Raw genomic sequence first — 26,030 nt, 5'->3', positions numbered from 1 at the left:
CTGGCTGCTATGTTTTACACAAAAAATCAATCAGCAGCATTTAAACAGGTAAAAAGCTTGAACTGCACGTCCGAAACAAATCAAAAGGTGGATGACAGTAAAACGTCTATGTGAGCAGTGAGCGTGAACTACAATCAGTAACCCATCACACTGATCCTGTGGGTCGCAGCAGGACGGGTGTCTTCATTCAGTGTTACTTTAACATTTAGGATAATTAGGTGGAAATAATGAAAACATTGGCTGACAATTGAATGACATCTGACACACAGTGATGTGACACATTTATGATGTAGAATCTGATGGAACACTCACTCTGATCCCGACGAGTCTCCGTCCACCGTCCCTGCCTTGATGCTGAGGGCGACGCCGTTCAGCTGATCCAGGCCGTCTTTGGCCGACGGGGCTCGACTGTCACTGGAGGACGATCCCTGTGGAGACGCCGCGCCGGAGACGTTCCCACAGTGTTCACTGGGAGTGTAGTGGAGACTGTTTCTCTCTACAATGGGAGAAAGCTGTTTCTTCTTCAGTATCCCTGTACAGTGTAAAGCCAAGATGGGATATCTTTGTATAAATACACAATAAACTGGAAAAGTATTCAGAATCATTATAGAAATATAAGTTTTTAAGTCTAATCTGCTTGCTTGTTTTTTCATCTTAAACTGTGAAGTCTTGAGCTGAACGTCACCTTTGTGGGGGTGGGTGCTCAGGTTTGTCACACTGGGCAGCAGGACCGTCATGGGGTCCTGCGTCCTGCTCTCTGAATATGTCCGCGTGTCCCGACCCAGAACCTGCTCTGGATTGACCAACACGTCCGGCTTCAGGTCGCTGTCAGCACTCAGTGCTGCTGCGTGGTCTGCAGGCCAGAGTATCTGGTTGTCTGGGAAACAGAAACCAGCAAATGAGGAAACACAGGAGGAAGGTGTATAATATTAGCACTGGTGGTGTAGAAACTACTGATTACGTTACGTGTCATTGTAGTGTGCTACAGGCATACTAAGTCATTACACAACCATAGCAGAGCCTGGATAGCTCAGTCGGTAGAGCATCAGACTTTTAATCTGAGGGTCCAGGGTTCAAGTCCCTGTTCAGGCGTCAAACTTTTGGGTGGCTGGGGCTTTGGTGGTAAGAGTATCATTCAGCCAGCTTCCATACATGTTGATATTATATTAAGTATTCAGAAAAGAAAAATAAAACACAAAAAGTGGAGTCAAACTTTCTGGGGTTTTTTTGCTGAAAAGGTGAAAATTAAATATTTTTTAACCACCATTAAAAGCCACGATACAGTTAAAACAAAGCAGAACGGCTGTATTGTGACCTAGTTTAGAAGAATGAGTAGATAGTGATGATGATGATTATGATGATGATGAGAGGGACAGATTGGAGTTAGGATGAAACTGAGTCACTGTACCCTGTGGTTGGGGTCTCTTGCCCGCATTAGATGCCAGATTTTCCCAGCATTCCTCTGGAGGGAGCGGACCCTCCTCGTCTTCGCTGTCAGAGGAGTGTGTGGAGGCGTAGGAGCCGCTCTGGTCGTCCTCTAGTGACAGATCGCTGTCCGAGTCGCTGTCGCCGTCTGCACACACACCAAAGGAGGGGTTCATATCGCTGCAGAGACCAAACCTGATTCAGCCTGAAGCCAAACCTACCCTCGTGCCGCTCTTTAGTCTCCGTGAAGAGCGACGCATGATCGTTCAGAGCGATGTGCGCCTGACTGGTACTTAAACCTTCATCCCTGGAAGGACACACAGAATCAGATCAGAGCTGCGTCCATCTCTCTGTCGGGCGACGCAGCTTCGTTCACGTTACCTGAGGGCGAAGGGGACGTAGCTCTGCTGGCTCTTGCCGCTCTGCATGGTGCCGTTCAGAGACACGCTGGAGTCCCCAAAGGGAAGGTGGTACAACCGGCCGTCCATGTAGTTAGTGTTGCATTTGTAGCCCTAGAAATATTAAAGGCTAAATATTAAATGCTAAATTTAAATGTTTAAAAATTGCTCTGGACTGTTTAGTCTCTTTTTCTTGCTGTCAAAAAACATGTAGTGAATCGAACGTGTAAGTTATGGGTGGTTCTTTACTCTCTGGTAGAAGAAGGTCATGGTAATTAAAGCTTTAAAAGCAAATCAACAACTAATCCTGAATCAATAATCAATACTTTGTGTTACATCTTCCTGTGGCTTATATAACTAAAAATTCTCCAAAGGAAACTTAATTTGTGGAAATTTTAAGATGTTTTTGTTCCAAATGACAAAATCTTAGAAAAGGCTGGACTACTCTGAACCTTCACATTATTGACAGATTTTAAAAAAAACAACCATAATTTTTATTTGCCCTTTAGCTTTCTTAGTGAAACATGAATCATTCCCCGACTTCTTAAAAGAGGCAGTTCTTTGGGTTTTGGGAGCAGTTTCTGTAATAAATGAATGGAAATTTTGTTCAGACTGTGATGAGGGACTCACAGACGCCTTGGACTTGATCATGTGATCCGGATGCTTGCGGCTGCAGCAATATTTGATGGCGTTCCTCACTTCCTTATTGAAAATAATGCGGAAGAAGAAAACAAAGGGACCCTGGGGGTATGACGACAGAACGGGTCAGACAAACAGAAATCCAGCCGTCAGACAGACTCAGAGGAACGAGAGGCTCACCTGCACACAGTTGACCCCGGCGAACAGATAGTGGAAAATGATCATGTCGCTGTTGACGGACAGCAGAGCCAGAAAACATGTGACTGAAACCAGGAAGAGAACGCCAGCTGATGTCTTCAGACCCGAGCTGCGGAACACGAGTCAGAACACAGAATAGAGATGGTTACGGAGGATCGGTAGAGGTCACAAAGTTTCACAAACGTCGTCTTTCTATCAATGCTTTTTACTTTTTTTATTATTATAGTTTAAACTACATTTTAATTTAGAAATCCCAGCTTTGTGCCCACAAAATGCATCAATATTAATAATGATCATTTTCTTTGTTAGTAAACTACTGGGTACATGAAATGTCAAAAGGTTTGTAGCAGCCAATCACAACGTTGTACAGAGAGCGATGTCTGCAGTCGATATTTCAAACAAATGTATTTAATACTTTTATTGCACCTGCTGCTTGTCAGATGCGGATTTCTTCATAATTTATTGACTGTGTTTGTTTGAAAAATGTGTGAAATGATTATTTCAGCATTATACTCCACTTATTTGAGTAACTGATTGATTAGCTAATCATTTCAGCTCTACTTTTTCATAGAAATCACAACACGGGACAAATTAAAAGAGAACTATTGTTACTGCAATAACAGATAGATGTTCTAGATTTGTTACTTTCCTTCAGGAAAAGATTCAGAACTGCTAACAAAAATCTAATCTACAAGATCTTTGACAGATATGTCAAAGATCCTCTATCCTCCTCCTCACTCCGTAGTTTTGTTGTAATAAACATTCATACCAGAGCAGCTGCTGTGGTTATTTTTCCATGTTTATGGATGAAACTTGTCCCCTTTGTGTTTCACACTAAACCTGTTTGTCCCTGGTTCAGAGGCTCTGACTCTAAAAGCAGGCGGTGTTTTAACAGCGCTGGTGTTTATACCAAATCGAATCAAACCTTATTTATATAGCACTTTTCATACATAAAAAAATGCAACTCAAAGTGCTTCACAAGATAAAATGTGATAAAATAATGAAACATACAACAATAAAAAGTGACACACATAGCCCCCCCCCGCCCCCATTCACACACACACACACACACACACACACACACACACACACACACACACACACACACACACAAACACACACACACACGCACGCCTACAGTCACACACACAGTAAGCAGACTGTTAACATGGCTTGGCACCGAGGATCCAGGTGAGGAGAAGCCACCTATGGGGGGCCATCCACACCGAGAGGCACCACAGTCCACAGCCACAGGAAGCACCGCCACAGAGACCCCCCCTCAACCCCCCCTCAACCCCGACAGACCAGGGCAGACACCACACCAACTGCAGAGCTGCCCCAGTCCCCCGGGCCCGAGGGATCGCCAGGGCGACGCCCCTGTGGGCAGACCAGACAAAACTCCCAGTGTGGAGGTTCCCCCAAGAGGAAACAGTGGAGCTAAAAACTAAAAGATTAAGACAGTGGAATAAAAACAGACAATAATGATGAAATGTATAAAAATGTTGGGGTTTAGAAAATTTTAAAGTAATAAAATGCACAAGGCTTAAAATAAAAATAGAAATAAATAAAATAAAAATGATTAAAGGGATAAAAGTAGTAAGATAAGGGAAATAAGAGAGTAAAAGAAATCAGTTAAAAGCCAAATTAAAACGGTGAGTTTTGATCTTAAAATCGATCTTGAAGCGGACGGGGAGCCAATGCAGAGATTTTAAAACTGGTGTAATGTGCTCCCGCCCTCTGGTCCTCATCAGCACGCGTGCGGCTGAGTTTTGTAAAAATTGTAGATTATTAATGCTCTTTTTTGGAAGACCAGAGAGCAGGGTATTACAATAATCTAATCTACATGTACATGTGATGTACATGTTGGACACTCACACACGAGACTCCTTCTTGTCGATGCTGTGGTGTCTCAGTGAGCAGGAGGCTCTGGACGACAGGATGTACAGGAAGATGTTCATCTGTTGGCAGGAGGTCAAAGTGCGTCACACACCATGGCAGGAGTTTATGAAGCATCACACTACTGCCCTGTCGGAATCATGAATGAAACAACATCTCCATGAGTCGACTGCTAAAACTCACCGATGCTGCCATGGCGATGGGTCCTGCAAAGCTCCAAATCAGCGTGTCGTACATAGACAGCCAGCAGAAATCTGGGTTCCCGTAGCCTTCAGGGTCCAGTCCCACCGCCAGCCCTGGAGACAAACCAGCACCACACAACATCTTCAATGTCTGCTGGGTTCCAAGTCACATTCACAGTTTATCTGTTTCATACAAATACAAAGGGAATTTCTATTTCAAAGGGAACCCTAGTTTCCAAGTACAAATTTCTATTTTGACTTCAGAGCACTGTCCCAACTTGATTCACAGAAATTACGCAGGAAGACTTAGATGATGTTTGATAATGATGGATTCTTAACTACGGTGCAACATGAGATCACCTCACTGATAAAAATTATTGACCAACTATAACCGAAGGATCGAACACGTGCCAAACAAAAAGGTTTTGGTTGTGAATCTCGGATGAAACAAGGAAGTTCACAACTGTATCACCTTAAAACAATAAAACAACTTTACCTGAATTATCAATGAAAAATTATCTGTAATTATTTACTTTCTTTATGTTTATTTTTTGCTTTTATTGTCAGTTTTGTTTGTCTAATATCTGCACATGCTTTTGCAAATTCATTTTTGTAAAAACCAACTATAAGCAAATAAAAATACGTTGAAAAAACTTTCATTTCCATTTATTGGCTCTAACTGTTGATTTCAACAACATGAGAGTGTTGAAAAAGTTGCAAATCAATTTTGAATATTTTTGACGTGATGACAAGTGAAGTGACTTCCCAGACTTGTTCTTCCTCATGTCAGGTTTACTTCTGTGATTATTGAAGTCATGAGAGTTCAAACCTGTGATGAAGGCGGGCACTCCCCAGCCAATCAGGTAGTAGAACCTCATGGGTCCATAGTTGATGTCCCTCACTTCGCTGACCATGCGGTAGACGTGCAGCCCCTCCAGGAAGAGCCAGGAGAAGGTGCAGAGGTAGAAGAAGTGCAGCAGGATGGCGATGACTGTGCAAACAAACTGCAACAAGCAGCCGGGTTAAAACCAGATGGAAGGAAACATTCTGAACTGATTAAATCGATGGAAACTGATTGATTACTGGGTTGTCTGCCTGGTTGATGCCAAGGATGAAGATGAGCTCAGACAGGAAGAGAGCGGTGACCCCGTTGTTGACTATACTCGTCTTGTTGCACTGCATGGCTCTCAGACAGAAGAGGAAGATGACGGTGAGGAAGAGGAAGCTCAGAGTCACTCCCACGGTGCTCCATGTCAGGATTTTGATTGGCAGAATCTCTCCGTTCTGATGCAAACATGATTTGGACTTTTGAGTCACCAAACAGAGAAATGACGTGTGGTTTTACTTCAGTGTTTCTGCCCCACTCACCTCCCTCCTGGAGATATCCATGAGCACGGCGAAGCTGGTCATGTGATAACACTGACAGCTGATGTGGGTGCTGTTCCTGAAAACCACCTCACAGCCCTTCGCAGACCAGCCGCCGCTCCCAGCGCTGAAACACAGAGCAGAGGGCAGGGTGAGAACAGCCCCGCTGTGGTCTGATGGTCGGTGTGGTGCTGCTCTGTCTCTGCTCACAGGATGCTGTGGTTCCAGAAGACACAGATGGGCTTAGAGCGCTCCTCAGTGGAGACCAGGCGGAACTGCACAGTGATAGGTTTGTCCAGCGTGTGCTGCAGCAGCTCGTCGTTGTCGTGGACTGTGATGCTGACTACAGGCGTGTTGATGACCGGACGCTTCGGCACCCTGAGGACAGTAAAACACAGAGTAAAAGCAAACCTTCAGTGATGTCTGTGACTATTCAATTATTCCTACATGACGGTTTTCTCTATTTTTGTAGACCCAATACTTTCTCCTTTCCATAACGTGTTTTTTTGCCTAAAGTCTATTGATTCCTACTGAGGGTTTCAATTTACAAAATCAGGTCACAAGCATTTTATCCGAGATATTGACTTAACATCCTCAGATCAATTCCAAAAAACAAAACATTAATTATAATTATATTAATTACACCATATTATAACCAAAATCATAACCACACAAAGACAATATATCTACAGCTGAGTCACATCAACTCGACTGAATTTTGTGAAAATATGGAAATTATGAATTTATGCCAGAAACTTGTCTCATCAAAGTTAAAAGGGAGACAACAAAAGACTGAGGAAGTTGTGGATTGATTGAAAACAAATGACTGGACCTTCCCACAGGTAAATGAGTTCACTGTGGTGATGGGTGATGTATCATGACTGAGGAAGAACAAAATAGCCTCAAAAGACTCAGCCATCCATAAGCAAGGGTGAGGAGTGAGTCGATGCTTGATGAAAACATGTTGAAAATAATCCAATTGTTTCAGAGGATGTTTGCAGGGTTTTTAGGAATTTGAATTTACAGAAAAGATCAAATTCATACTGTTCGTTTATGAAATCAACTGAGTTCATTCAAAACCATTTCTATGCCATATTCTATAGTCTATATTCATAAACATTCTGTTTTTAGGCCATTTTGTATAGTTAAAACTTATTTGGAATTGGGATTGTGAGTCAGGGCGACTCAAACACAGCAGGGAGTGTTGGGTCTCTTCTCAGCAGTGGATGAACACAGATTTGACTGTTTGGTTACGTTTGATGTTACTTCATCTTTCCAACCTCAGACTTCTCTTGTCGGGGTCGTAGCTCTCCGGGAGCAGCGAGGCCAGGCTGTAGAAGATGATCACGCTGGCGATGGCGTCCGGCTGGTTGTTGTCAGGGTGGCGCCTCTTCCTGTTGGATGAGCGGTTCCTCAGAGGGGACTCTGGGAAGACGTCCAGGTGTCTGTGGCCCTTCATATCTACAGGTGGTTGGAATACAGAATCGGGCAGCGTGACGGCAGTCTCCAGGTCCGCAGGCCGAGGGCCCCTGAGGGACTGGTAGCGAGGGAGTTTGGCTCCGGCAAAGTTCATCTTTTTAAGTCGGTCCACAGAGATTACTGGAGAGAAGAACACTGAATATTATTTCTCTTCACCGAGTTCTAATTCTGCTTCAGAGCCTTAAGATTAAAATAACCATCTTGTCACAGTTACACCGCCCCCGCCTGCTGCCCCGCATCAACTCGTTCATTAAAGACGCTCTACAGCTCTCATGTTTGTTCCCAGAAGTCATCAGCTCACCGATGTTTGGTGTGACAATAGTGAAGGGGCTGAGGTAGGTCTTCCTCATATTCTGAGCCAGGGTGTTTGCATATTCCTCATAATGACGCAGCAGCACTGCTGTTCCCCCCTCTGAGTGTTGGATCATCTCCCAGTGCGGCCGTGTGGATTGGGACAGGATGGCGCTGCCCACTCGGACCAGATTCTGTCAGAACACAGGGAGAGATCGGTGAGGAGAGACCCCCTCCACGGGGAGCTGGGATGTTTTCACTGCAGACACAGCGACCTGCGTTTCCATGGTGTTTCATGCTGTGTACTGTGTGTCCTGTTCACCTCAGTGAAGTGGACGTCCTGCGTGGCGGTGAGGTTGAAACCCTGCTGGTTGCTCTCGTGCTGAAGCAGACTCTGCGTTAGCCGGTACGCTACTTTCACGTCGCTGCCGTAGTACTGCTCTGTGTACGCAGTGGCATTGGCCAACAGAACCGCTATCTGCTGAACATGCCCAGAGTCCAGCAGTGATGCATTATGGGAAAATTTATCAGACTGGTGAAAAGAAAAGGAAAAAAAAGTTTTTAGACTGTAGATGTAAAATATTCTGTTGTATTTGCTAAGTTGTGGCTCAAGGAATGTAAATGTTTATTCAGAGTAAAGATCTCAGCATTTGGATTAACAGCTGAAATGAAGCCTCCTTGTGATTTTATTGATCTCCAGACCTTCTGATAACAACAGAGGAGATTCTGTGTGACTATTTGATAGATTTAGATCAAAAATGACTTCTGACAGTAACGTCCTCCAGATGAATCATTAATGCTGCAACTACAATTATCTAAAAGCTTCAGAGGGTCCAATTACTTCATTCATGACTAATTACCTGCAAAACTAAAGACATTCCCATCAGCCTCTGCTCTACTCTGTGTTATGAGCTATTTAGCAAATATTAGCATGCTAAATTATGATGAACATGAACACATTCAAATGTTAACACTCCCATTGTGAGCATGTTTGTGCACAGACGAAAGTGTTTCACTCTCTGCACGGTGCCAAATGATAGCCAGGGGCATAATGATCTTTTTGTCATCTACATCCTTCAGAATAGCTGGGTTTATTTTAAAACTGCATAAAGAGACACACCAGGGCCTTCAGCTGGCTGAAGGTAATGGAGGTACAGTTGAACAGGTTGGGAGGCAGCCAGCCTTTGTGTTCATCACAGTGTCGGATCGCCGTGCCTGAGACAGAGGAGAGAGGAGCTGATCACATGACAGGTGAGGAAGAGGCTGTGGTGCAGAAACAGCTGGAGGCAAGTTCCACGTGTTGCCATTATTTTACGGTAATTTGATGATATGTCTGTAAAACCATCATACCGAGGGTTCCCCTGGGACAGGGTGCTGCCGCCGGGAGACCAAACTTAGTCCTGGGCCACCAAATCTCAGCCTTTTTGGCCTGAGGGCAGCTGTCATAGATCACTGAGACGAGACGATAGAAAGATTTGTAGCTATAAAAACGTGAATTAAAAATTAAATCATATTGATTATACGAACTGCTCTGACCTTCACAGCCGTTAGGAGACACCTCAGCAAACGGGTTGTCACATCGGTCACACTGGCGTCCGATCACGCCGGGTTTGCACTGACACTGGCCGCTCTCTCGATCACACGCTCTGGAGAAGGAGCCCACGGGGTAGCAGTCACACAGCAGGCAGGTGTCGCTTCCTTCAAGGCGGTAGTGGTTGTCCTGGAAACGGGATGGGAGAAGGGAGGCGCTGATGGACTATTTTCAAATCAGTCTTTTCACACCAGCCGCTCCTTATTTTTATACATCAGCACTTGAGGAGCTGACAAGCCGCAGCTGCTCGTTCCAGAATAAATGGTGCTGAAGGAAGAGCTTCTCAATTATCACTCCTGCCTTTCCTGGTTCGACGGCCCACAGTTCCTCTGTCACACTACATACCGACTCAGCAGGTTTTGGATGAGCTCATTCAGGGTAAGTGACACCATTAACGATTCCAAAAAGTCACAATGCAAAGTAAGTTCAGCTGTTTTTTGCAGGAGCTGCTGGTAAGAGATGAAATAAATAAAGTGTGGACATGTGACTGGTGGCTTGTAAGAAACCCTGAAGAGACAAGTTTATTTGTTTCTTCAGGAATACATAAATTCTTAAGACTTAAAATTTTGTGGACAACTATTCATTAGATCAGCATTCATGTCTCATAGCACAGGGTTCAAGTGTGGGATTATTCAGTTACTTTTCAGCTAGAAGGTCCACTGACATTTACACGTCGTCGATGCTCTGTGAGGGAGATTTGTTTCTTTGAGACAGTGAATGTGCCGTGAAGATCACATACGTAATGCAAACAGACTTGAAATGCATGCTTATGGCTACTTCTGTAAAGCCAAAATTGTAAACGCTTTATGGCATTAGAACTGAAATTTAAAAATTAACTATCTAAAGAAACATCCACAGTTTTGTGACATGAGGATCAGAGAATAACATGGAAACTGGATGGAATACATTTGACAACTGATGATACAACCCTGATCATTCTTGTAACTTACTTTCCTTTCAATAGAAAACGATACAAAGGCAAAACAACACAACTTCATTCTCCTTAGAAAAAACAACAACCCCCGTTTATTCTGACTTTGATGCAGGCATCAACCCAGGACAGGCTAAACACAAAAACATGGATTAATGTTCATTACTTATAAAAATCTCATGATTACATGTACTGCATTTAGTCAGCAGGTGAATGTCTTCATGCTTTTGGTTGTAGTAGGACACACAGCTGCAGCCTGATCAACACGTGTGTGGGCTCACCTTACACCGACACTCTCCTGTCGTCTTGTTGCAGTCGGAGTCGAAGCCCTTCTCAGTCTGGCAGTGACAGGGGCCACAAGTCTTGTGCCCCCACCAGCCTCTGGGACACGGCAGATCAGTCCTGCAGAAATACAAGATGTTACTGCATCTCGCTGCAGACTGATAAAACCAGGTAAGATGAACAACGGTTGAAATTATACTTTTTTTCACAATAATGTCCAAAGAAGTTTCTGGGACAGTCGCAGGTGTAACCGCGAGAGGAGCTCAGCTTCCTGGTGCACGTCGCCTCGTGTTCACAGGGGTTCAGTGAGCACACATCGGTGCAGTTAGTGCCATAGTAGCCTGTGGAAAGAAAGGCGTGACAAATGTGAACGTGCTGCTCAGATTTGCTCAACATGAATGTTTCGATTAAACAGCAGTGATTGGAAGACAAACAATCACAAAGATTTACAGCATGTGACAGAAATAATTTACATAAGAGTGTTAAAAATTTTAACGGAGGAAGAAGAAACAGCTTCATTTGTCATGATAGAATTTGTACAATGAAATTACAAGGTTAGATTGGAGAGTTTTGCTGCAATGGGCCAACATATTCAAATGTTCCAAAGATGTGGTTTTTTGATGTTGGGGGAAACTAAAGTATTTGGAGAAAACTCATTCAGACACGGAGAGAACATGTAAGCCTTACACAGAAAGCGTCATGTTGGTAATGCTAGGATTTGAACCACTGGACATATTTAGTTAAAATGAAGGGTTTTTATAGTTTTTCAGTGTTCTTTCAGTCCTGAAAAACTTTGCTACTGTGGTTTGGACAGGTAAGCAGACTGACCGGCCAGGCAGGTGCATGAGTGGCTGTCCCAGTCATCGCTGCAGTAGCTGTGGACAGGACAGGGGCTGGAGCTGCAGGGGTCAGGAACGCTGCAGCCCGGCTCCACGTTCACTTTCCTCGCCTGAGAGAGACTCAGAGCTCCGCCCACACGCAAGCCCTGCAGGCAAACAAACAAACAAACAAAAAAATGTATGAATGCACAGAGATACAGTACATGAGTCATTTCTACAGGGATTGTTTTTGCTTTGAAAAGCAAAAGATTCAAAAATAAGTGCGAGGAAAAATGTTGCAGACTGCAAGTTGGATAGTGCTGAGAAGAGAGATGCTGCTGCTCCAGTCTCTACATTTTATGTAGTAGAAGTCTTCCAGCAGTCCCTCAGAAGTTCAAGAAGTCCAAAATTAGCTGCGACCATTGTGAGTGAGCATAAATTTAAAGTCAAAAGACAAGTATTTTTATTGAAATGAGATCCAATCTGATTAAAGATTATTGTTTTCATCTACAGGATTCTTTATCTTGAGCTACAGTCACTTAAAAAGAGCATAAATGACATTTATCAAATACAACTTCTAAATATAATTTACTAAATTTGATTACATCCAGATGCCAGCCATCAGGACGATGCTTTCTGAAGCTTGAAACAGTTTCAAACATGACTACAGATGCTGATGTGAACATTATCTACAGACCTGAATGCAGCCACGGAATCCATGTTGAATCTTCCCATCAGGCCGCGCTAAACCACCAACACTCACAGTCTGGAACTTAGAGTCTCTCAGCTTCCTGTCCACCTCCATGCTGGCCTGAAAAGAACACAGAGCGACTGACTCGTCTTAAAAACGTTGAACAGTAACCACGGTCATTTACATAATCCAGGACACAAGAGCTCACCAGGTAGAGGCCCTGGTCTAAAGACAGCACCGCCTTATGGTGACTCGCCACTCCTCCTAAACTACTGATATCCAGCTGCAAATGATGCCAGTCTCCATCGTTCACCAGCGCCTCCTCCACGCGGGACAGAGTGGAGTCCTCTCCTTTGTGTAGCCCCATCAGAACGCTCCCTCCACGCAGCTGCCCAGACAGGAGAGGGTGAGCGAACAGCAGGACAGAATGTTCACAACAACAAAGGAGAAGAGAACACAGAGAATAGGAACCGCATCACATGACAGTCAGAAACATCCAGCTTTCTTTTCCCACAGGGTTCAAAGTTCAAACCCAGAACTGCTGCACATCATAGGTGTGCAGAGCTGGAAATAGATGATCAGACAGTTATGTAACATCAGAGGCGTCAGTCTAGACGAGTTCACAAAGCAGCCGATCACAGGGCTGCGAATGTCTCAGATACAACAAGGAGTGTGTGATGGTTTGAGTTTGGTTTAAACACTCAGCTGTGACTCAGACCGCCAACAGGTGGAGCCTCAACTCTCTGGTAGTTCCATTTTTGTTCAGGACGGCCTTTTATTAACAGAAATGTTTAATTTTTACAGAGTTTATTTTATTTGTTCTGAAAAAGTAGCAGCCAACATTTCAAGTGAATTATTTATTTATTAATGCATTTACTTTTTATCTTATTTAGTTTCTAGAAAACGGAAATACTACAATGAGAATTTACTGCAGCATTTCAGCGACTGTAAATCTGTCAGCGGAAAGAAGTATGTATGGAATAGCTCAAGCCTCAGGCGGCAGCAGCACTGTCTGCAGCCAGTGAGTGTGTGTGAGTGTGTGTGTGAGTGTTTTGATGTGAGATAAGGTGTAACTACGTGCTTTCTCACCTGTAGCGTGATGTTGTGCTGCAGGCCGGAGGAGATGTGCAGCAGCGTGGAGCTGGCCTGCCGTGTGCGGAACATTAGCTCCACATGCCAGGGGACCGACGCTGCCATGTTGTTCCACTGCAACAAGCTGTTACCCAGGAAACGCTGCGGGCTCGCCATCACTGCAGCACAGGTGAAGAACCAGGTGAGATTTAAGTAGAAGGTGTGGAGTGAGGAAGATGAACGAGTGTTTTACAGCGATTTCCTAAAATAATAAGTCCAGCATGATCCCTCAGCTTCAAAGAAATGATTTTAAAGTTAAACGTCAGTCGTCATCAATGCTGGTATTACTGCTCGGTAGGGAAATTGGTTAAAAGGACACCATTAAACACAAACTATTATTTAAAACAGATTATTTTGTATCTAAAGCAAATTTGGAGGGGATTTCAAAACCTTTGTGACTTCTCTCTGAGTAAAGCAGTGAAATTTCAATTAGAGCTTCAGTTGTTGGCGAATCACAAAACCGTTTAAGTGCACAAACAGACCAAAGCTTTCTTTTCGTCCACATCAACAGAGGGACACAAAAGGACAGTCTGTCTGGTGTGAAACTGTTTGCCTCTCATTACTCTGCCTCTGTATGAGGAAAAGCATTCAGCTGGAATGATCAGTAATGGCAAATAAACCTGGTGTGTCTGGCCGTCACCAGTGGCCGGTGAGAGGACTGACAAGCAGAGAGAATCTAGCTGAGTTTTAATGGAGATGTTTACGTACACCTGCTAACCTGTGTATGACCACCAGACAGCAACGCACCAATGGAGACGCGTGCATTCCAAAAAATAAAGATGCAAAATTATCCAATTGAATTAAACAGAATTGCATATTAAATTGTGCTTACTCTATATTTATTAATTCAATTTGATAAGTAAAATAGGACCCATTCAGATTATTATTATTATTATTATTATTATTCTTTAGCATTTTTCCTACAAACTATTACCTGGCTGTCTAAATTCTTGCTAATACTAATTTTAAATTCATTCACCATCAGTTCTTCTCCATTCCCACACACTCATAAAGAACTGCAAATTAAAATGTGCCTCTAATGGAGATGATGGTTCAAGGCTGCTGTTGGGAAAAATAAACCCAAGCTCAAAGCTCATTAAATGTGATCACACTGCATTATGTGCTCCACTCATATCTAAGCAACACATTTACTTTTACACTCAAGAATTACTTTATGAGGTAAAAGAAGATGTGACTCGTTTTCTCAGATTCCTGTGAACGATAAATCAGTAGAGAGAACAGTTGCAGCGGATCAGCTGGAACAAAAAACAGATGGTTGGAGAACCCGAGACAGAAACACACACACCATAGGGTATGTATGTTCTCCAAAGACAAAAGGCGAGTCATCATAAACATTTTAACACACAAACCAGAGAATAGTCACGTGATATTCTGTCATAAAAAATATTAAAACAGCAGATTCAAATTTTTTTGATGATAAATGTCTGAAATTAAGTCAGGTGTTCATCCAAAGTTGAAAGAACTAACACTCTTATTTTGAAATACGAAAGCAGAGGTGAGTTTTTGCCACTGTTCACACTCTACGTATTTTCACCTACAGTGAATGGCTTCATAAAAAAATTACAAATTCATTCTCAGGTGGCAAAAAGTTGTTGGAAAATGACAGAGAAACTGTCAGATCTCGTCTTGTGACTGCACAAATCCACTGACGCTGGCAGCTTTTCCCACTTGACTCTCACCTCTTTCACAGCTTCGTCCTCCAAATCCAAGAGGGCAGTCACAGCTGAAGGAGCCCCACAGATTCACACAGGTTCCTCCGTTCAGACACGGGTTGTTGTTGCAGAAATGTCTTTTGGCAGAGCATCCTGAGAGGTTGAGATAATAAGATTCAATCTACGCATCTGATCTCATCATCTTTAATTTCATTGTATTAGCAACGCGTTAAAGGTTAATTAAATATTCATATCAGGAAAAATGATCACTTCCTGCGTTAGACTTCCCTGCTGAGCTCATTATTCTCCTTGTTATTTCCTTACCAGTCTCTCTCACTCGTGTGGACTAACAAACATGTCTGACTGCTACCAGAGGACGATTTAAAAGATTTACTGTCGGATAAGCTTTGGATGCCAAACAGCGGGTAAAACATACCCGGCAGAGTGCCATTGTTAGCAATGAAGCCGGCCATGTCTATGTGCTGGTTGTCAATGCGCAGGTTCTTCATGCATCCCACAAACTGTCGGTTGCGAACTGGAAAGTCCTCTGGGAGTTTTGGGACGCCTCCAAGCAGAAGGGGACCGGTGAGGTCCAGAGATCTGAAAACACACAACCCACCAACACGTGTTTATGCTCCATGTTTATCTCTGCCTTTACATCATCAACACTACGGGGGAGGAAGGTTATGAAAAATTCATCACAGACTTCATTTTGTAGTGTTAGTTCTCCCCATGGGCAGGCAAACAGAAAACAAGGATAAACATCCCAATAACAGGAAAAAGCAAAGATTAGCCAAAACCCACGAGATGTGAAACTTCAGTTCAGAACAAGTTTACTCTTTTGTTGTCTGAGTCGCTGCAATGAACGTGACCCAGAATAATACTGAACTCAATACAGACGTAATCGGGAGTGAAGTAAGGTCAAGACCAAAAGGTTATTTAGGAAATTCCTGTCCTTACTTTTTGGATCCTGTCTGGCTGCCCTGGGCTGAGCAGGTGTAGTTCCCAATCATGTGGCCAAACCTGAGGGCCACAGAGGTGTCGCAGTTGTCTACCGTTACCACGACGACCTTCTGGTCTGAGGGGCCCTGCGGCAGACCGGCCTGGTTTAAGATGGGCTGTGAATTGAAAAACAATCTCATGAACGTCAAGAGAATTTACAGGATGCCTCAGTGGAGCCTCTGGTCAGACAATAACGTCCTGTTATATTAGACACACTGAAGTCTCTGTGGAAACGTGACAACCTGAAGAAATGTGTTTCATCTTTCTTAGCCACTCAAATTAAACATCCCTTCAGTATTTTAGCCCTTTTGCATTGAAACAATGAGCAGAATAATACAGAATAATACCACTATTTCCACTGAATGAGCATTGATTAGGAATAAAATAGTTTAATTTAGATAAGTGAAAAGTTGTCATCACCCTATTGTGTCATTTCTTTTGAGAATTCCGAAAAGGTTTGTCAGTGTAGACACCAAATTAAATAATAAAATAATGAAAAAGTTACTAAAAAACAGCAAATGATGTGCTTCTATTTTTAAGATTAAGTTATTTTTGTCACACAGCATTTATAAATAGACTGGTGATAAGAAAATATATTTGAGAGAGAGAGAGAGAGAGAGAGAGAGAGAGAGAGAGAGAGAGAGAGAGAGAGAGAGAGAGAGAGAGAGAGAGAGAGAGAGAGAGAGAGAGAGGAGGGAGGGAGGGAGGGAGGGAGGGAGGGAGGGAGGGAGGGAGGGAGGGAGGGAGGGAGGGAGGGAGGGAGGGAGGGAGAGAGAGAGAGAGAGAGAGAGAGAGAGAGAGAGAGAGAGAGAGAGAGAGAGAGAGAGAGAGAGAGAGAGAGAGAGAGCTTGCTCTCTGCAGGACATCGTCCCCATCGACAAAGGATCTTTTCCATTGTCTGAGAAATCAATAGGGGGTGCAAGAAAAGGGGGAGGGATCTGCGGGGGAGAAAAAGATCATCCTGTCAATAAAAGGTTGTGACCTTTGTTCAAAGTGGGCCGTTGCTCTGAGGTCACGTAGGGCTCACATTAACCTTTAGTGTAGGTTCAGGCTGGCGTCGTGAGCCTACATCTCCACTCACAGCTGCCTGCAGGCGAGGACGGACCGCGAGCCGTCAGCCGGTGACAAGGTTTAAGACAGGAATTAGAGAAGGGGTTGCTAAGAGAGCTGGAGTACAGCTGATGGCCTGAAAACGAGACATTAATCGTATATTTATCTGTTAATTACTCAGATAAAATTAATATGAGCATCAGGAACGATGTTTGCCTGGTCTACTGTCTGTCCTTTCATTTAAAGGCTCAAAAAGCTTGGGTTAGTTTATAGTTTAGTGTAAATTTAGTGGCTGGTGCAACATCTATTAAAACGAATAAACTCCTTGAGGAGCAATACAGTAATGACAAATATAACTCAAGCCCAAGGCTCTGCTGCAATTAAATGAATCTCACATGGTTTTCTTATTGAGTAGATTATATCTGTGAACCGCTAATAAAATGACTCTTTAAAATAAGGAGTGAAGTCAGTAAAATTCTGGCTCACTTTGCGTCCTGTGATCGCTATACAGTATGTTGTTAGACGTGAATGAGAGGAATAAAATTTCATCTGATTATGTGAGCAAAATCATCATGTAAACACTTCTTGATACAAGACAGTTTGAGACGGAAAGAATTTACTAAAAAGGTATTAGTATTGTTGTTTGCAGGATGGCGGCACAAAGAAGATAAATAGGATCACTACAGTTTCAACGTGGATTATTGTTACCGGTTCAGTTGCCAACCAAACATGAAATATGGTCCTAACTGAACTTTGTGTTCTGGAGTCATGGCTCAGAATAATAAAGAAGATTTTTTTGTACGGCATCTCAGCGAAGCTGAACTTTTGCAAGTAAAATGCCATCACTTTCTTTTGAGAATGATCATAATTTATGTATGAATTCTCGTATTATTACCCAAAATGTACTTTCTGTGGTCGGAGCGTCCTTGACCTTTGACTACTGAGTCCAAGCAGACTTTTGTGGCAGATGTGACTCCCTCCAGGCGGACTGAGATATCGCATTCAATGGATGGGACCTCACAACAGTTTTGACCTTTGACCACCAAAATATAATCAGATTATCTAATGGAGCCAAGTTTTAAGGAACTCTCTTCCTGAGACCTTTTCTTACATTTTATGTATTTCTACACAAACAGACACATGGACATCCTGATGACATGTCATTAGTGTCAGTACTATGAGGCTCCTGCAGGTCTATGCAAAACTGAATACTAAACAATATGATATTTGACAAAGAAAAATAATTTATCCATAATAAGACAAGGTGGATGGAGATTTGTGGCTACATCCTGGACTCTAGACTGAATAAAGTAAGGATGGGAACAGCTGAGATGTTTCACTCTTCATTATGAAGGAGCCAGATTGTGAAGTTCAGGTGACTGAACCCAGCTCCTGGACAACAGGAACTGTTATCAAGTGTTGTTCCCACAGGAAATCCCATCACTTACAGGTCAACACTGAATGTTAAGTAGGTGCAAAGAGACGCTGAAGGTGGTTCAGACTGTTCAGCCAATGTTCATTGAAGCAGGTTTGTTACAAATTTGCTGATGATGAAACAAGCAAACACGGAATGTGAATTCCCAAAGGTAAAAACAGCCGACATGCTTTTTTTCTCCACAGTTTTCCCTTTGTGTTGTGAGAGCTGTGAAACAGGCATGGCTCCAGATTGGACGCTCCTTTCGCTGACCTCTGCTGTCATCAGTCACGGCTGTTGACTCTCTAATAATGACCGTCTGTCAGGACGTCTCTCGGCTGCACAAAACCCTGTCCTGTCAGCGGTGATTGGAACACACATATTGACTCAAGCACACATTGAGCAGTGCTCTCACTCGCCACTACAGGGGATTTTGGGAATATGAGTTGCATGTCACAGAGGGTGACACTGGTCGGGCGGGAGGACGATGGCGGCAAGGAACACAAATATGGGATCTAAGATTGGCTGGAAAAACCATAGCAACACGAGGGCTCGGCCCTGAAGCGCCGCGTCCCTGTTCAAAGCCTGAGTCAATACTTCTCTTGGCTTTTCTTCCCTCCTCTCGCTCCTCTCCTGCTCTGCAATTCTGTCCTGACTGGAGAACAGAGAATGAGGGGCACCTACCCCGGGGCCGCATCATTCACTGCCCATGATCCCAAAGGAAGCAGAGACAAACACAAAGGCAGCGGTCATTGCCATTCTCCACAGTCCCCCGCCATCCTGAAAGCCACATTTCAATCTAAAATGCCTCCCTCCCTTCCCCGACTCACCCTGTCCCACCCCCTGCGGACAGGGACGGGTCAGAATGGGCTACCATGGGATACCTCCAGTGGGAGGAGCCATGATTCTACCTCAGAGGCTCACAGGATGTGGAGCATTGGAGCAGTTAGACCATCAGCACCATACTGGTGATGTTGCTGACAAAGGATTCCTTTAGCTCAGTATGAAGACAGTAATAAATAATCCAGTTAGTAGGAGTTTATGACAGCTAGACCATGTGACATGACAATCAGTGAGAATCCAGCTTTTTTGCATTAATACCAACCTGCAGAAGACAGATGCAAACATGTACATGTTGCTTCTTTAACATCTCTACTGTACACGTAAAACACACAGTCGTCGTCTAAGATCCAGAACAATCGACACTAAAGAGTGAGTTGACTTTACAGTTTTGTTCCATCTTCTTGCCGTTGACAACTATTTTCTATCTCCAAGTTGACACAATCCCCCGCCTGCAACACTTCTTCTGGCTAAAATCTGACATAGCCATGCTATCACAGACACTGAATAGAAAATGTGATCAGCGGGGGAGTTGCCTGGCAACATCTTTATGATGCAAAGTGACTTCCTCAGTAGAGTACAATGTGACATCCTGTGTGTTGGTCTTGGTTGGGAAAGCACTGATAGAGACAACATCTCCACACATTTCTACAGTGATTGAGCTGTTGTGATGTTTTATAGAGACAAGTATTAATCAACAGTTAATTAACAATTCACAGTCCAGTCAGAGCATGTCTGGAAAAACACCTCCATTCCACTCTGAAGCCTCAATGCATTCATGCCCGCCCTCCCTCATTGGTTCTTCTCTAGATCACCGGCCTGTCAGCGGTGGTTCTTTAATCTACCAGAGCAGCAGCACAACGCCGTCACACAGCCAAGAGTTTCCTGTCTGCAGTCTGGTTCACACACACCACTGCTAGTTAGTTCTCTATGAATGTCCTGAAGCCAACGTCCGTCTGTCATCGGCAGCAGAAAACTGATTTATACAAATAAGCTGCTGCTACATGAAGGGTCGCAACGCACTGAGCGCTCAACATTTATGTTTCTGTATTAGCAGCTGTAGATGGTTTATATTATTTATAATATATACTGTATATATTCATTTAAAACACATTTGAAACTCTTTCATTCCAGCTGGTACCTTGTTGTAGTAGTGTACATCCACCACATGCCACTGGCCATCACTCACACCTCCAGGGATATACGGTGAAACTGTGGTTTTGGTTTCTCCTGGGTAACAATGAAAAAAAAGTGAACAATCAGGACAACAATGACATTTAATGCATAAAGCATTTGAAGTTCAGATTACAATGATAAAAAATATTCTACCAGCAGAGAAGGTGAGTTGGATCTGATCGTTGATTATTTCCATGGCGATGAAATCGTGTTTCTCATTGAAGCGGCCGTTGTACATTAACAAACCGTTGGGCTCTTTGGTAGCAAATCTGAAGAAAAAAAATCCCCCAAAAAAACCCCAAGACATTTGAATTGAATTACATTTGTCATCCCACAATTTCATCATTGCTCTATTCAGGTACTTAGTTCCTTTTGTGAATTAAAATCTGGATTTATTTTATAGCAATACAGTACAGGAATTGTCTAAGTAGCTAATTTATTGTCCTTTGACTATTAAAACAGTAATAAATCAGTGATATAATTTGGCACGGTTTACTGTAAGTACAGGACATGTTGGGTGTATTTGTTGATAATCCTTTCAAAATAGAATTTTAAAAAAATTAATATATGTAAAAAAATTGTGATTTGATTTTAGGAAATGAAATTTAATGAATTAGGAATACATGAGTGACAAATCAGAATCAGAATCTTACTTTAAATTATTTAAATTAAAGCATGGTCACAGTTTTTAACACAACGATCTAATGTAAAGCAGCGTATTCTATCAGTCCATCCTGTACATCAAACAAACAGGAAATAAAGAGGGCAGAAGTCTGCTTTGACCTATTTAAACATATCTATACATCCACTCACGTTCACCTTGCCTCTCTCTCACGCTGTGCTCATGTTGTGCTCCTGCCCCCACGCTGCGATACAGTGTCAGGTGCAGCGTACCATCATGAAGATGTGCTCAACATTTAACAATACCAAGGTCTACCAAAGATCACTGAACAGATAATGAGCTTAATCATGAGCACAAGGCCAAGTCAGAGGGAAAATAATGAAGGAATGTCGAATCTGCATGCTATGAATAGAAATCACAGTGCAACACACAACGACACAGAGACAGAAAACTGGGGCAATGTCGAAGCATCGCTGTGAAAAACACAGAAAGGACGTTCAGAATAACAATGACAGCTTCAAAACTCATTTTCTTATGGTAGAGAAAACACAGCTGCTATTGCTGCATCCCCAGCCTCAGCGGCAGATTGCTCTTTGCACCTTGAAGCTGCAACCGCATCATCCAGAGGCATCGCATTGCATGATCATTGTATATTAATGTATGTTTCAATATGTCTGCAGACATATGATTCAGACTCTGGAACCAGGTGGTAAACAACACCTAAATCTCATTTTGTGGCAAAGCACATGGTTTAAAAATATCAAGCTTTACCTGTCATCTGTGGTCTGTGGTTATAAATCTGATTCTGAATAAAAATGGGTTATAAGAAAAAAAAAATCAGCACAAATTCCCAGATTTATTCATTATCCATCCTCAAGGGGACCGAACAATGTTGTGCCCATCTGCTGACTGAGAGGCATGTGTGACTTCCTGGACTCTGTTGTTCCAGCTTCATTTTTATCAGAAGGACTACTGAATTCGTATTTTGCAACATTAGAACAAATGTCTTCGTTTATTTTAATCAAACAAAGCTGCAATTTCCTGCTAAGCATTTTTTAGATCCAAAAATCTATCCACACTCTCAGACTGAGTGAGCAACACCCCCCACCCCTTTTTCAGCCTTGATGGTTTGAGGCTCTACTGTAAATGATGCTGTTTTTGCAGAATTCTTGAGCTGGAGAGGAGCCAGGGGGCACGGAACCGCTGACCTGCTTACTGAGAAAAACTATCATCACAGCCTCAGAGGGAAGAGGATGCCGATGCTCAAGCAGCAGAGACAGAGCACAGACAGAGCAATTGGAGATAATATATCAGCTAAGAAATACTGAATGCCAACTAGAATTATGATCTGGTGTCTATTGGTGCTCATGTTCTACTTTGTGATGGATCAATTTAAAAGGCTTGTCCAGATTGCCCCCTTGAGCGCTCTGAACTATGAGAGTACTCAACCAGAGCTAAATACTGACTGTGTGTGACATATTAGACACCCATCACTTAAAATAACAACCAGTCTGCCCTTATCTAGGATACCATGTCACGCTATGCGAGCATGCTGCCAAGCATAATATGTGTGCAGCAAAGAGGAAAAAAAAGACCCCCCCCCCCATTGATTTCACAGCTTTACGTATGAAATAAAGATACAGAGTTTCTTTGAAATGAAATTTATATTACATGGAATTAACTGCCTTTGGTCTAATACTTAAAAACACAGACCGAAAATTCCGAACAACTAATGTAAAAACAATCACGGTCCACAGAGGATGAAGCATCACCAGCAGCTCGGTCTTTCTTCTTGTAGCCAATAATTGTAATAATGGATAAATGATGAACAAAAAAACATTTTTTGCTTTAATGCCTGTTGTTTCTGTTTCGTCTTCCACATAGTTTTATGTTATTTAAGGTTTCACTGGGGGTTTGCTCATGTCATGGTGTTACACTTTCCTCTTCTGTTTAAACCTGGCAATATAGTGCCAAGATTAGTTCATCAATGCCTAATATTCACAGAACAGTAGAGAATCCAATTTAATTTGAATTTTTTTTCCAGGTTTTCCAATAATGTACAGTACTTAAAATTCCTGCAGTGTTTGTTACATTGGAATCATATCTGTCAGACATTTATGTTCCAAATAAATTAAATTCTAATAACTGTTTAAAATAATCTGTTCAACATTTTTATTTTATCAGTATTCTGGTACAGTATATGGTATCATAACTGAAAACCCACAATCCATCAGCATCATCTGTACTATTTAACACAGCTTTGAAAACTAATACCTATGGCAACATGACAGGATAGAGGGTAAAAAGAGCATATGATTGACGTGAGCGTATCAGCGTCACAATGTAGTATGTTAATGTAGTCTATTAGCATGTTGATGCTGACGTCTATCACGGGAACGGATACAGACTCGTCTTATTCAACATGTGCTCCTGTCTAAGTCGAGTCATTAACACAGTTCCACACAGTTTAAACATAGCTTGTGCTGATCCCACAACATTTCACATTTTGTGAAATCTCAATGTTAGCAGCAGAGCTGAACGGCCACAGACCTAAAATTATCCGTCACTCTGAGTGAACAAGATCCACGTCCTGAGTGGCTCGTCATAACAGAAGCTGTTACTGAGGGAACCTGATCTGTGAGGCTCAGGTAGCCGCTGACCTCACCCACCTCAGGCTCTGAGTATCGGCACCTTTTACACACCAACACCTTCACTGCTCCTGTGACCTGCCTGTGAAATATAGACCACTGACAAAACTGGTTTGAGCAGTTCCCAATCAAAAAAGACTGTCATCTGAACCTGGCTGAAAGACGGAGGTCATAAAGCTCACAAGAGGGATATTATTTCCACTGGCAGTTATTGTGAGTGTTCACTCCTGCCAAGCCCGTCTCAGGTGACACGAACGACAAAGATCACAACAACATGGCAGAACTCACTCCCTGTGATACCGATGGAGTGATGATACTTGTTGTCACTTGTTGTGATAGATACCGAACAAAACAGATCGCTTTTATCATTGATTGAGTTTCATCACATAGAGAGGCGATGCAGATTGTGAGGCCTGCTCTTCTACAAGTGCTGAGTCTTCACAGCTCATCTGCTCCTTCCTGAAGTCCTTCCTGTCAGCACACACCTCAACCACACTGAAAGCTTCAACTTCAGTTTCTCAACCTGTTTCACTTCCATTATTAAATGTTGGATCATGATTGAATTTATTGGCGCTACTGGAGGAGAAAATAAAAGAAAATTAACAATTTTTAAAACTGATTAAATTAATATATATGAGTCAGATAGCGGCTTTTTTGATGTAGGAAAATGGCGTGAAATCTTTTTTTATTTTTTACTGATTGCTAACTCTGAGATTCCGCCTCCATTTCTCAGACTAAACACCAGTGTCTGCAGTGATGTCGCTGCATCAATCTGCATCACTTCCTCAGGGAGTGCTCTGTCTGTAAATACCTGACCTTTACTTTTCATTTGCTGATGTTTTACCTGGACCTACAATAAAAGGGAGTCAGTATTACCTCCAATAATCCTCTAATATGGAATACTGTAGTTTAACATTCTGGGAAATAAGTTCCCAATGTCAGCTGAAGAGACGGATTCCACTCTCAAGCCTGTAAATATGAAGCTACAACCAGCAGTGTGTTGGTTTAACTTGCATTAACTTGTTGCATTAGCAACAATGCTAATGCAACAGCAGCAACATACCCCTATTCAGTAAGTTCTTCAGTTAATTTCATGTCGGTCTGTTTTGAAAAGAAATCATAATAAAAAGTTTTTTTAAAAATACAGCTATGTTGTGTGTATTGAGTTAAATTAAGCAAGTTAGTCATCGGCTCCAGCAGCATGTTGGACATGAGGGACAAATTTAATCATCTTTTTAAATAAAATTTGCTAATTGTATAATTAAGAGAAGAAAATATTGTCTGAGCTTTCATTATTTTCTACTATACTATCTTTATGCTAATTTTCAATACAAAAATTTGGGATCAAAGTATCATCTGTCATATGTTGCGGCATTAAAGGTGAATCATTTGGGAATAACCTGTGATTTCGGGCTGGATAGTTTAACCCACACTGATGTTGGATACTTATATTCTTCTATAGACAAATGAACTCCATTCCATACAGAGTTGATTGTTAGGGTCCTGTCCATTCAAACATCTCATGTTTCTACAGACCTAGTAGAATGATGCTTTACATAAACATTATTAGACATATAATGACTGCTGACACTCAACCTCTTGCAGGCGTCCCTTTGGAGAAGAAGCCTGTTCTGGCTCTGACTCATGTTATGTAAAGCTCCTCTCCAAAAACACAGAGCCTGCAGCTCACCTGAATTCAGATGTTAATATCAATACAGTACACACACCTCCAACAGGCTACAGCTTTGAGCAAAAGATGTGTATTTACAGCAAAGTGGGCCAGTTGTTGCTATTAAACACCCTACTGGTTACATAAATGTGAGATGAGGGAGTACAGGTGGAGATGTGTGGGCATCTGAAGAGTGGATCGGATCGGTGATGGAGCGGTGCAGTGGATGCAGCTGAGCTCTAACTTGTAGCAGGTGCTTACGTGAGAGAGAGTGTGAAGTGAAACCGCTGGCGGAGGCCCTTGAAGGTCAGGAAGGACTGAGGGGGGAAATTGCGAGTGGTCATCTCACAGTAGGGCTTCTCGTAGCTGCCCGGAGGACAATCACACTTAAACCCGCCGACCAGGAGGTTGACACAGGAGCCGCCATTCTTGCACACCCCTGGAGCACAACGTCCGGATCGAGACGACAGCTCACAGCGCTCACCTGTACACACAGAGGGAGGAAGAGGAAGAGGAGGAAGAAATGAGGACTAATATTTTCTGTGACAAGAAGCATCACCTCAGAATTCCCTGTGGTTGTCTCCTCAGGGACTGTGCTGTTAGCTACCGACAGGAGCTG

The 26,030-nt window shown here is 42.7% G+C and overlaps 1 protein-coding gene and 1 non-coding gene across 6 annotated transcripts in view; one reads left to right on the top strand and one right to left on the bottom strand.

Moving 5' to 3' along the window:
- The window catches only part of celsr2 (cadherin, EGF LAG seven-pass G-type receptor 2), a 57,072-nt gene that overhangs the window by 2,395 nt on the left and 28,647 nt on the right, over positions 1–26,030 (bottom strand). For 4 of the 5 annotated variants that reach the window (XM_068314646.1, XM_068314647.1, XM_068314650.1 and 1 more), the window contains exons 3-33: positions 25,673–25,895; positions 20,626–20,741; positions 20,438–20,526; positions 15,951–16,108; positions 15,427–15,590; positions 15,018–15,143; positions 13,276–13,436; positions 12,395–12,574; positions 12,193–12,306; positions 11,506–11,662; positions 10,877–11,018; positions 10,677–10,797; positions 9,410–9,593; positions 9,224–9,325; positions 8,994–9,088; positions 8,196–8,405; positions 7,884–8,067; positions 7,384–7,702; positions 6,314–6,481; positions 6,107–6,230; positions 5,822–6,022; positions 5,568–5,742; positions 4,740–4,852; positions 4,536–4,618; positions 2,643–2,769; positions 2,454–2,564; positions 1,807–1,937; positions 1,647–1,732; positions 1,409–1,573; positions 686–877; positions 313–532 (exon numbers count right to left, since the gene is read on the bottom strand). In XM_068314646.1, coding sequence (XP_068170747.1) covers positions 313–532; positions 686–877; positions 1,409–1,573; positions 1,647–1,732; positions 1,807–1,937; positions 2,454–2,564; positions 2,643–2,769; positions 4,536–4,618; positions 4,740–4,852; positions 5,568–5,742; positions 5,822–6,022; positions 6,107–6,230; positions 6,314–6,481; positions 7,384–7,702; positions 7,884–8,067; positions 8,196–8,405; positions 8,994–9,088; positions 9,224–9,325; positions 9,410–9,593; positions 10,677–10,797; positions 10,877–11,018; positions 11,506–11,662; positions 12,193–12,306; positions 12,395–12,574; positions 13,276–13,436; positions 15,018–15,143; positions 15,427–15,590; positions 15,951–16,108; positions 20,438–20,526; positions 20,626–20,741; positions 25,673–25,895 — 4,741 coding nt within the window. The remainder of the gene's footprint in view (positions 1–312; positions 533–685; positions 878–1,408; positions 1,574–1,646; positions 1,733–1,806; positions 1,938–2,453; positions 2,565–2,642; positions 2,770–4,535; positions 4,619–4,739; positions 4,853–5,567; positions 5,743–5,821; positions 6,023–6,106; positions 6,231–6,313; positions 6,482–7,383; positions 7,703–7,883; positions 8,068–8,195; positions 8,406–8,993; positions 9,089–9,223; positions 9,326–9,409; positions 9,594–10,676; positions 10,798–10,876; positions 11,019–11,505; positions 11,663–12,192; positions 12,307–12,394; positions 12,575–13,275; positions 13,437–15,017; positions 15,144–15,426; positions 15,591–15,950; positions 16,109–20,437; positions 20,527–20,625; positions 20,742–25,672; positions 25,896–26,030) is intronic. The other variant, XM_068314648.1, reaches the window with a different exon arrangement.
- Positions 1,020–1,092, top strand: trnak-uuu (transfer RNA lysine (anticodon UUU)). The gene has a single exon. It is a non-coding gene; the product is annotated as a tRNA-Lys (tRNA).

The sequence above is a fragment of the Antennarius striatus genome, chromosome 5 (genome assembly GCF_040054535.1).
Source record: "Antennarius striatus isolate MH-2024 chromosome 5, ASM4005453v1, whole genome shotgun sequence".
Lineage (NCBI taxonomy): Eukaryota > Metazoa > Chordata > Actinopteri > Lophiiformes > Antennariidae > Antennarius > Antennarius striatus.
This window is presented reverse-complemented; position numbering and strand designations above follow the sequence as displayed.